The 12,442-nt window shown below is 38.5% G+C and overlaps 1 protein-coding gene across 2 annotated transcripts; it reads right to left on the bottom strand.

The window, feature by feature from the left end:
* Positions 1–489: 489 nt before the first annotated feature.
* LOC146330378 (ADP-ribosylation factor-binding protein GGA1-like) lies at positions 490–10,562 on the bottom strand. 2 transcript variants are annotated; one of them, XM_084715911.1, is made up of 16 exons: positions 10,480–10,562; positions 10,173–10,248; positions 9,921–10,019; positions 9,625–9,748; positions 7,980–8,080; positions 7,651–7,731; positions 6,188–6,325; positions 6,009–6,090; positions 5,764–5,874; positions 4,735–4,878; positions 3,332–3,384; positions 2,898–3,088; positions 2,493–2,734; positions 2,239–2,408; positions 1,926–2,036; positions 490–855 (listed from the first exon to the last, which is right to left on the bottom strand). In XM_084715911.1, the coding sequence occupies exons 2-16, from the start codon at positions 10,185–10,187 to the stop codon at positions 745–747; spliced, it is 1,773 nt and encodes a 590-aa protein (XP_084572037.1). In that variant the 5' UTR covers positions 10,188–10,248; positions 10,480–10,562; the 3' UTR covers positions 490–744. The 2 variants fall into 2 exon arrangements, with proteins under 2 accessions (XP_084572037.1, XP_084572039.1); XM_084715913.1 differs by having other exon boundaries at positions 3,341–3,384.
* Positions 10,563–12,442: the final 1,880 nt, after the last annotated feature.

The following is a 12,442-nucleotide window of genomic DNA, read 5'->3' as shown; positions in this document are numbered from 1 at the left end:
TTTTCATAATGGGGTAAAGTGGAAGTGCTTTGCATGTAAGTTGAGCATTTGACTATTATATCCATCCATCCAACTTTGATTTGACAGGAAACAAATTTCAATTCTGATAATTAGATTATTTATCAGGCATTGTAAATTGAATACACTGGGTGTTTTGGCTGTTGGTCATACTGTAAACACATTTAAGGTATCACTTTAACTGCCTTTACGTTGAAATGAAAAGCATGTTTGATGGACTGAAAGAAAATAATCATTTGTTGTAACATCTGAACACTCACAAAACAATACTCTGAATGTGAGACATTGTCTCTGGGAGACACTGTCTGTAGTTAGGAATGCATAAGATAGTTGCTTGAAGTTGAGCACTGGGTTTTGTAAACAACAGAAATAATGAGAGACATGGTACATGTAATTCACATGACATGGGACATCTGACATGATTGATGAACAGCATGGAGATGAGACAAATGCACACATTCGGTTTTGTTTCCCCCAAAAATCATTGCACAGAATCAATGTTTCTGACAGTTTGCATTGGACTGATTGTTGGAAAGAGAAAAACAGAAAGATGGTCGAATAAGGACAGGAAGGCACAAGGTAGAAGCTGGTTCCCACAACTCGTCTCGCCAGTTTGGAGTTTGAAGCCGCTGAGGCCATCTTGCCTCGAGCCGCTGATGAAGGACAACTTCAACCTAAAATCTAAAGGAAGCAGCAGATCAGATGACAGGATGTTGGTCATTCTCACTAAAGGTTCCCCCAGGTGTTTGGAGGTGGGAACTGGTCCACATCACCGGATTCATCATGAGATTTGTCTCCCAGGTTGAAAGTCAGCTTGTACCGCAAACGTACTTTTTCCTGAAACAAGAAAATTTAAAAATCCATTCAGTGTTACGTAACAAATCTCACATGCTCTTCAGAGGTGCACTGTGGACTTCGGTTGTTGTCAGTTTTAATCATTATAAAAGAAATGTGTATCCTTGAGGTCTAAAGCCACATTTCCACTGCATGGCATGCCTTGACTAGACTCTACTCGCTTTTTTTTTTAGCTTTCAATACAGAGAATACTTGATACTTAATTTGGTATCACCTCCATCAAAGTTCCAAGCAAGCTAAACAGTGATGTGAGCCTGCAAAACCGTGCAAAGCACAGATGTATAAAAAACACCATGGAGAGAGTACCACAGTGGAGAGGACGTCAGTGGAAGCAGCAAAAATGAGTAGAGTCGAACCGTTCTATGTAGCGGAAATGTGGTTTAACAAATGTGTTGAATGCTTTTCCTTCCTCAAAAAACAAATTTGCAAAGACTTGACAAAAATAGACTTGAAATCATTCATTGCTTATGTCCATGGTTGTCCTCTTGACTTTCTTTGCTGGCCCAATGCTATATGCTAATGCGTGTCACCACTACCAAGTGTTGATTAGCAGAATGGTGTGAAACCAAAGGCAGGATGTGGATTGAGTCACTCACATGCATGTGCATCCATGTGTACAATACACACAAAATTGGGAACCATTCTTTAAAAATACCTGCGTAACAACACTAGTGGTAAAAAACTCCCTTTCCCGGAAGAGGCAATGAAGGCTCGTCACCTCCCTCAGTAACTCCTACAACTCTTCGTCATGTCTGCCTCTATTCAAGCAGCACCCAAACATTCAACCAAATTAGTCAGCATTGAGTTTCAAAGAGACTGAAGTGAAAGATATTAGGAAGGAACCACTGTAACATATTGTCGCTGGCCTTCACCATGCTGTGTTCTACTGTTGCTACGTCACTGCATTTGTGACGTTGAATGTGACACATCAGGGGAAGAAACAAAAACAAAAACAAACAAAAGAGCAAATATGTCTACTGGAAATATTTTTAGCAGGTTTACCTTTGTTTAACAACAAAAAAAAAAAAAAACAAGATCAAGTGTCAGAGTACCTTGTGAGGATTGGCCAACAGCAGGATCTGCGTGACGGCGGCTGGAGGCAGGATGGGATTGAAAGCTGGGAGCTCAGTACTAGAGGGCGGCTGCAGCTTCACTTTCATCACCTAGGCAACAGAGACAGCCACACAAACACCATGTCAACAGATGATATCCATAAATAGATTTTTAGTTGAAAGATATGTTTTTCTCCTGACTTTTACATGAAAACTTAAATAGCTGTTTTTAGGACTGGACCAGAAACCCTTCAGGTATGGGACGGTGTCTCTTCGATGTCATCAGCATGAAAAGCAGACAACATAAACCTGCCTTTGGTACAGCTGCCTGGAAGCGGATGCTGGTGACAGGAATGGGGGCTGAGGACAGCATGGAGATGATCACCACCAGCACGTCAGGCCGTGATGGAGGACAGTCACGGGCAAAGGTGAACAACACTCGGAGGCTGTGCTTGTCAAATACAGTCACTGGTAATAAGCTGCCTGAAACAGAAACAGAACATGATAATAGAGAAATAAGGAGAGAAAACCGGACCGATGACCAGCCTCACCGACGCTCATGCTTACTGGGTTTGATAGATTCCAGAGGCACAGCAACGTCAGCTAAAGAGATGTTGTCATAGGGGTCGGCAGGAGCGGTGAGACTGAGATTGGAGAGGAGGAGAGTGTCAGTCTGTTCTGATGTGGGCCCTGGAGCAGGAGTGGGTACAGATGAGGCGGTGGCTGCATTGGGAGCAGGTTTAGAGTTGGTGCTGCTGGACTTCTGCAGATCTCGTAAGGAGACTCTGGACTGAGGTTGGAGTTTATCCCTGCATGCAGAAGAAGAAAAAGCACAAGTTGTGTCCATGTCAAAAAAATATAACACATAACACCCCTCAACAAGTGATTTAAAACGCTGTGTATTATAAAACACTTCAGGGCTGTGAAGGGTCAATGCATCAAACCTAAGCTCAGCTCCACAGACACACTCACCATTTGACCTGTTGGCTCTCTGGAGGTAGAGACTGCTGTAACAATGTCTTCCCCAACATGTCCAGCTCCTCCATGGGTTTAGCTGGAGCAGTGGGGGCCCCTACAGGTGGAGCTTGTGGTTTTTGGACCACAGCTGGTAGCAACACTGTAGCAGGGGCCGACGTAGCAGAGGATTCTGTGCTATCAGAGGACTGAGAGGACAAACAGCAGGTCAGAGATCGTGTGTATAAAGAGATGATGTCAAATGATTTGAAAATGAAATTAATATTAAAGCCTCTATGTGTAGAATTTTTTTTATGTCATTACATATTTTAAATTATTCTTAAGGCATAATTTGAATTTGTTTTAAAACTTCCACTGAGTGGTGCCAAAGACAGATATTCTTGAATTCTACATATAACGGCTTTAATGTGAGCAGCATAGTATCATCTTACTACGTGCACCTGGAAAGTGTTCTGAGAGTCGCAGTTTTCTGTTACATTCAGTCCTACGAGATCAGAGGCAACACAAGGTTAATTACATTTCATTCCAATTTGTTTTTCCCAAAAAACACAATACAATTAGGACTGGGCAGTACATTGATATTATAGCAATATTATGAGGTGAAGGTGTGTGTGGCCAGAGAAGAACTGAAGGGAAAAGCAAGGTGAGCAGATTAAAGTTTTTTTTGAGTAAATACATCAATACATAGTTAAAATGGTGAAAATACCCTGCTAGAAATGTGTCTTTTAAATATTTTGAATATATCTGTTGCATTCAGACAACAAAAATCTTTTGGATTCTACTTTTTACCATGTTCGTGTAAATCACTAATAAGAGAATAAACACTGTTTACAGGTTTATGATGTATGATCAAATAAGAGTTTAATATGAATAATATTGTGTTCATGATTATATAAATTCTGAGTTTTTATATTGATCATTAGAAGTGTAATATATGGATACAGCAAGAAGTGTGTCTGCCATTTAACATTGTGGGAAAAGGAGGACAATATTTGTCAGGGCTGTGTGCCTATATGCAACGTCAATGTCCTTTAATAGTCAAGTGATGAACTGCATATTTGTGGTATTTTTTAGATAAGGTAAAGTCTTATACTCATACTGCAATCTTTGGTGTTTGTGCTACAATACTTTCAACCTCTGTAGCACAAGTGCTATGTGCATGAAAGGTTACCGTACAGCCCTGAGACTAAATATTGTCTTTTTTTGATATTATTATATCAAGATATGGCAAAAGTGTTGTCTTTTCCTGGTTTTAAAAGTGGCAGTAAAGTGATGTAATCCAGACTGTTCTATTTTTCACTTCTACCCACTTAACACAGTCACATTTTTGATAAATAATCATCAGTAATATGGATATAATGATTAACATTTTGGGAAAGCACCAATAGTCATCACTATAATATTGTCACAATATCAGTAGAGGTATTTGACCAACAATACTGTGATATTTGATTTTGTCCACGTCACCCAGCCCTAATTAAAATATAATGCTGTTCAAAAACTTTCAAGCAAATCCAGAATACAATCAAAAGTGAACAAAAACAACTCATTGCTGATGTCAGAGTTTGTGACATTTTTGGTTTGAATGTGTGTAGCTTTGTTGTGGTCTAGCCAGATGTGACGTGCTTCTGAGGATGCTGGGTGTCAGCCAGTCAGACAACAGGAGGGCGACACACTGGCCAATGGAAATAAGCTGTAACTGTGCTGAGCAGACTGAGCTGTGATTACATTGCTGACTTGTCTTTTTTTTTTAGCTTGTTAAAAGAAAAGTTAAGCTTAGTAATCTAATAATCTTTGTGTTAAGAGGCCAGATGAGTTTTTTTTTTGTGCTTACCCAGCGACATGAGTTCATCGTCCAGGAGGCTGATGCCCATGTTCTGAGTCAGGTTCTGCAGGCTGGATGCCTCTGGGTTGGATGGTGCTGTGTTGGCTGAGGCGTTAAGCCCCATCAGGTCTACGAGTGCTGAGCTACTGCTGCCTGATTTGGACGGAGAATATCCATTTGTAATCTTACAGTCCACAGAGATGCTTACAGAGAATTTGTTAAAGGGATAGTCTGGATTATCTGAAGTGGAGTTGTTTGAGGTCCTTGAGGATAGTCAGTGTATTGCCTATGGTAGATGGCAGTTGGCATGAGAGAAACAACAGTGTGGACGCTAAGCAATCTACTGCTATGGACAGAGTCAGCACCAGTGTTTTAGCCACTTAAATAAAAGGTCTACCTCATAAAATCAGTATCAATTTAAGTGTATGTTATGTGATTTTCCCTACTTTAGCCTGCTGTCAGACAGCCTATTCTGACAAAAAACCACCCTCATATAAGCCATATATTGCTCTCTCCAAACTAATCAGACTTGCAGAACATGTTGTTATGTTGTTCTGTGACTTCTAGGTTATAAACAATAGTTATGATTCACCAGACTCACACAATAACACAAACAAACTAACTCAACCAGGCAGCAGTAGACCAGCAACTCCCTGTTCTGAGAGGTAAAATTAGTGATAGAGTTTGGTTGGTTTGGAGAGTGATTTTTAACAGTGGTTTTCCCATCAGAAAAAGCTGTATGTAGTAAAAGTAAAAGTAAAGCAGTGAAAATATTTTAAATATGGCATATGCTTAAAATGATATTGTTTTTTTAGGTGGACCTTTTTTAAGTGGCTAAAATATGTTTTGTTGCTGACCCACAGCAACGCATTGCTAATACCACTGACTGTCGACAAGTACCTCATACAACTCCACTTGAAATAATCCAAGCTGTCCCTTTAAATGAATCATGCTGAGTAAACACTGGAGGATGCCAAATCACACTTCACTACCATTTTTCCACAGTAAGCTTGAAAACAAACACAGTGAAGCACCTACCTTTTTGTGAGGGTGTAGTTATACCGTCCTTTGACACATCCTCTCCCTTCACCAGCTGTCTGTACAGGTTGATGACCTGGGTCAGGCTGTCATTGGCTTGTAAAATGTCCGCTGAAAGCAGACAAAAGGCTCATTAGCAAAGTGGTTTTCAAACCTTTTACTGCGGAATGACACTGATTCTGTGACATTTGTATGGGAGAAAAGACTTGACTTTATAAGCAGTTATATAAATTGACAGACTGTACCTAAGGCTTCATCACTATCCTCTGTATCACTTGCTAATCGGAATAGTGTGGGCCTCATCTTCTCACACCGCTGGTAAAGATCCTGCAGATAGACATATGTTAAAAACACTAAAACCAGTGAGAGGTGTGAGCAGAGTTATGAGACTGCAGATAGTTTTAATGTGCTGAGCTGTGCTGACTTTAATGAGCTCCTGGTTGCTCTGGGAACAGCTCTCCTTGCTGTAGCCCTCTAGCAGCTGGCTCAGCAGACTGACGCTCTCCTTCACCTCCTGGATGGCGTTCACCCGCTTTGATACCTTCTCCACGCGCTTTTGATCCTAGGAAAAGAGGGGATAGGATCTAGAAATATCAAAATTGTAGCATTTTTTCAGTTTACTTCACTCCCTGACTGAATTTATTCATCAGTATGACAATATAATGGAAACAAGGATTACAGGGTTCCTACACTTTTTCCAAAGTCAAATTCACACACTTTTCTAGCATTTGAAGGTGCAATGTCAAGCTTTTCCTACTCTTTACAACTGTGGTGACATTAATGACATATTAATATGCCGTATTTCATTTCAACACATTAATTTAAATGCTATTGTGCTTTAAACATCCAAAATTATATTTTGTGACAGAATGCAAAAGGGTGGACGGAAAAGAAAACAAAGGTTTCATGTTTCAAAACATGTTACCTGTAAGTAGACTTGTCATCCTATACAACTTGGCTGATCCAATGTAAAATAGAAATCTCTCAAACAATTACTGGACAAGTAGTTTCAATTTCTATTTAAAAAAAAAATCCTGCTTTCTGTTAGCCTCCCACTCACTGTTCCACCAGAGGACACATCAAAACAAAAAAGATATCAAAGAAGGCTCCTCTAACTTTTTTTTAATCTAAAAAGCAAACCATTCAGTCAGATAGAGATTTGTAATGAAAGTAGTGCTATTACAATTAAAATCACGTTATCCAAAATCCAAGCACTTTTCAAAACTTGAAAATATTACATTAAAATTCAACTGTTTTCAAGGACCCTGAGGTTATTTTACAGTTTAAGAATAATCCATATCAAAATATGCAAAGCTTACAAAGCCTCGCAATACATAAAATTTATTCAATTAGTCATCATTTTCCTTTACTATTCATTTTGAGAACCATTCTATTGTTTTTCAAATCATGACCTTAATCTTGAGGACTTTGGGAATAACCTCTATTTAGGTTATTAATGATTTTTACATAAACTATTTTGATGATGTTCAACAAAAAGTGGTGAACATGAAACAATTAGTTTTAAGATCACTGTTCTAAAGACTGATGATGTTTGATTATACCTATATCAAAACCTTGATTATTAGCTGGATAGCCAGCTTTCTACATCAATGTCAATGTTGGAGGAGACTAGAGAGGGGAGAGCATACATTACATTAGTCCAAAGTATTAATAATATCATAATACTGTGTTATAATGTAACACTATAATAATCAAATAATCAGATGGTGGATAATTTAAGGTGTTGAAAGTACTATTCATGTGCATTAATGTTATCATACTACATAATCAGGTGTGAATTTAGTATATATGGTGGAAAAAACACAGCTACACATACATGTGACAGACCACATACAGTACAGCACGTAAAGAGAAACGACGACACACCTCCTGGACCATTTCCTTAATGAGCTTGTTTGCTGCACGCAAGTCTTCAGGGTGGGAGCTGTTCAATAAGCGAGACAGCATCTACAAAAACAGGATAGGACGTTAAGTAGGAGAGGAAAGAAAAGAGGAAGAGAACTTTGTAAACTGCTGGTCCCTTTACGATTTTCCCAGGATAGTCACTACAAAAGAATTTGATGGGTACAATTGATACAGGTTTAACAGAACAGATTCATGAATCTAAAATGATGGCGATGCAATACACAAGTATTTCCTTTTGAAAGCACAATCAAAGTGATCGGTGCCTCTTCATCCTCACTTACACATCATACCTTGGATTTCTCCTCATCCTCAAAGAGGGCACTTTGGGCTCTGGGTGGAGGGGGTGGGAGGGGCTTGTCATCAGGAAGCACGGGATCCTGTTTGACAATGCCTGGAAGAGGACAAGGACACCTATTAACCTCACATGTCAACACCTCCCATTTTATATATTTTCACGGTATATGGATGTCAGTGACAGAGTCCGGGTCACCTCTCACTCAGTGATCAGACATGTGAGATACTGGTGCCATAACAATGTACCTCTCATTTCCTTTAGATAAATGTGAGGACATTACAATAAAACGCTCAGTTGTATACTGTCAAAATACACCCGAGGTCAATGTGCTAAAGATATGGTTCATACCAGAGCAGAAATGTTGAATAAGCCACAGTGACCATGGCCACAGTGCCGCCTCAGTTTGGCCTTATGCCCCGTGGCCACTGTGGCCTTGATGGCCTGCCCACACTGCCCAAGCTGATTTCACCATTTCCTCCTCTATCTCCTTTCTGTCAATATGATTTTTAGATACCAGTGTCTCTTGTTGAGACTGACTGAGCAGCATCAAGTGAAATGCTGCTCACACAACCAGTGCCAAGTTAGATTTTGACCGTGGTATGAACCACTGACTATGACTCACAGCAGAGACAAAGTGCTAAAGTAGAGCTCAGGAAAGGGACCATGAAAATATGGACAGAAATGTTGACATGATACAACATTTATTTGCTTTTGAAGCCTGGAGTTACTCTACAATTCTATGGTTTACACTGCAGGATGGAGTCTCTGTTAGTAGTGACAAACAGATCCATATTACATACACTTGTCTTCTCTTCATTGGGCTGCTGCATGCACTGTCTCTCTCTACGGAAGCCCATTAACACCTATTTGATGGGAAACAAAAAAGATCCTGTATGTCATTTTAACAAGACACTGTGTCTCATAGTAATGACTTAACTGAAAATAATGAGTTAGTATCTCAAAATAATTCATTATTACTCAATGACTATTTCAAGAAAGTTTGGAATCATTTTGAGATACTAACTCATCGTAAATCACACAGTATTTGTTATGACGTCATTATATAGAGTGACCTCTGACTGACTTCTGGTGTCCCTGTATTTAAAGTTTACAAATTAAGGGAAAAAACTATAATAAATAAAATAATCCTTAACCCTTAAATCAAAGTTCATTATTTCCGTTGACTTAAAGTCTTTGTTTTATTTGACGGACCTGCTGCCCTGGCAGTCAAAGGAATCAGTAAGTAAAATTTAATTTCCATTATGCTCATCAATTCCTACACGTTTCAATCACACTAGTGTCAAGTTAAATTGTGATTAAATCAGAATTGTTATAATGTATGCAATACCTAACCCTATACAAGTATTGACTATACTGCTAAGGACATTAGTCTCATGGTTTTGGCTCATCACACAAAAAGGAGAAATGATACTACTTTGTACAAAACACTATTTGTTAAACAAGGAAAATATCAGGAACCAAAACACCATTATTAGTGAGACATGGGAAGTAAAGACAGAATCGTAAAACCTCTGTATGGCAAACGTACGAACACACCATGCATGTAACCATGAAGAAAATGAGAACTTGTCCTTTATCTTGTGTGTTAGTCATCTTCTTGGGCTTCCGGAGTGGCTCACCCTGTTTTTTCAGCATCTGATAGGCATCTGCTATCTTGGTCTCATCAGGCAGCCTCACCGTCCAACTGTACACCATTTCTAGCACCTTCTTCTTCACTGGCTCTGGAGCACGAGCACCCAGATACTGCAGAGAAGAGAGAATTCATGCAGTTGTTGAAGGAACATGTGTCTATCCTGGTCTGCTGTTCTGTTGTCTCTAAGTTTTCTACAGTCATTTAAAAGCTGCTTTACCAAAGTTCTAAAAAATTAATTCTCATGGATGCACAGCTGACAGAATAAAAGACAGGGATCATTACCTTGGGTGACACCACCTTGATGAGTTCATTGAGAAAGCGAAACTTTCCCACTTCACTGTGAAATCTTTTCCCACAGTTCTTCATGCACGTCTCAAGAACCTGGGAATCATTTAAGGTTTGTTTATTTTACCTTCACAAGAAAAGCCTTTACAAAAAAGTGGCTTTTAACATGGTATTTCACAGGTGACTACACTTGTTATCCAAATAAATCACAGTCACTTTAAATTCAAGTTTTGATGGACGGTCTCTTACCATAAGTGCTTGCATAGCCTCCCATTCCTGAGGAGACTGGATTTTATGAGCCAAAAGTCTGGTTGCGAGCTGGGGACTGATAGATAAAACAAACTTTAACCGTCACTGACAGACAAAAAGAGCCAAGAGGGCTGCAACACATGAATTTGAAATATGCTCTAAAAACATCCCTGACATTAAAGCAAGTTGTAAGAATTTAGATCAACAACGGGTATAATGCAGTTTGTTTCTGAATTTTGTACATGGTGGGAAAGAGAACAACTATTCTGAAATGGTGTGATATTCATCATCATCATCATCATCTTACCCGTCTGGTTCATTGTTGAGCTGATCACAGAATCCCTTGATACTGTCCCAGTCAGTCTCCTTATTCAAAGGGTTGGTCGCCTTGTCTGTTTAAAAGGAACACACGATTATTTACATTTTTGATTAATTTGTGGATTATGTTGTCAATTATTTAGTTATTTGGTCCATAAAATATCAAAAAAATGGTGAAAAATGTTGATCAGAGTTTCCCAAAGTCTAAGATGATGTCATCAAATGTTTTGTCCACAACCCAGAGATATTAAGTTTACTGTCAACAGAGGAGTAAAGAAACCCGAAAATATTTGCATTTGAGAAGCTACATTCAGAGAATTTAGACTGTTTTTCCTGAAGAAATTACTCAGACCAATAAACCGATTATCAAAATTGGTAATTAATTTAATAGTTGACAACTAATTAATTAATTGTCACAGGTCTACTGTATGTGAATGCGAAATGTGAATAATTCTAAAGTTATTTATGATAATGAACTGAATATCTTTAGATTCTGAGCAAAACAAGTTGCTCAGAACTTTTAGGATATCATCTTTGAGGATATCATCTTGGGCTTCAGGAAACACTGATCGACATTTTTCACAATTTTCTGACATTTTATAGACCAAATAGCAAATCAATTAATTGAGAAATTAAATGACAGATTAACTGACAATGAAAACAATTGTTAGTTACAGCCCCAACTTATTTATAGTTTATGGTTTGATAGGGAGAGATACAATATACACAGAGAAACTGAAAACAGTTATCTGCAAGTAGCATTGTATTTTGACTAATTTGCAAAATGTATCCTTAGATGGGATTTTATGAAAATGAGGGATTGAAACAGTGAGGTAAAAAGACAGCAAACAGTACAGCATGATATCACAAAGCACACAGTTGAAGGCATTTCATTATAAGCTAGACATGAATACAGGTTTGTTGCTGAACTAAACAAGATTTGGTAGCTTTCATAAAAATGGTAAAGTCTTTTGGAATTTGCTCCTTTCAAAGGCTGTTTAAGCAAAATATGTTTTGCACAATGGTACTCTACAATTGCCACTTGAAGCTGCTCAGGTGGATCTGCAGTAGCTCTCATATTTCTCTACATATTCACTCAGAGACGAGCAAATCCGCTTAAGCATTTGAGCACAAGCTTCACATAATGGAAATCAATTAATTCTGTGAAACTTATAACTTGTATTTACTTAAAATGTAGCAATTGTAGTACGTTTGTTTTTCATTCCTGATTTTTTTAAGACACTATGGATTTAAAGGGACAGTTCACTACAAAATGAAAAATACATATTCTTACCTGTAATGCTGTTTATCCATGGAGATACTTCTGGCGTAAATTACAGAGCTTCGGAGATATTGCCTGTAGAAATGTCTACTTTCTCTCCAGTATAATGGAACTAAATGGCACTAGGCTTGTGATGCTCAAAGCGTCAAAAAATACAACTAAAAAACTCAATACCAAGGGCCATTTAGTCCCATTTTATTCAAAATAAGGCAGACATCTCTACAGTCAATATCTCCAAAACTTGGCAACTCATACCAAAGCAGTCTAAATGGATAAAGAGTTGTACAAGTAAAATGTGTATTTTTTATATTGGGGTGTACAGTCCCTAAGTTATGACTGCTTGGCCTAGGACCAAGTATTCAAAGCATATAGAACAGGTGTGAGAATATCTTTGATGTTAAGAAAAGCAGGACGAGAGGGCAAATGTCAAGCAATTTCTTATAATTGGATATGATTGTTATGCTTCAATGTGTTACGTCTGTGAAACCTCGCAGAGTGACAACAAACTATTGCAGGTAGTGACTGTGATTTTACAGCTGAGATTTAAATATCAAGTCCTACTAAACTGCCTGTGACTCCTGACAGCAGCAGTAGCCTCTGGTTGTTTGTAATATACAAACTATCAGCGCTGTCGTTTGAAGCAGGCTATGAGAGTTTCTCGTGTTTGCAG

This window comes from Lutjanus erythropterus, chromosome 3 (assembly GCF_056507025.1).
Source record: "Lutjanus erythropterus isolate fLutEry1 chromosome 3, fLutEry1.hap2, whole genome shotgun sequence".
In the NCBI taxonomy this organism is placed as follows: domain Eukaryota; kingdom Metazoa; phylum Chordata; class Actinopteri; order Lutjaniformes; family Lutjanidae; genus Lutjanus; species Lutjanus erythropterus.
Note: the sequence above shows the minus strand (reverse complement) of the source record. Positions and strands in the feature narration are given on the sequence as shown.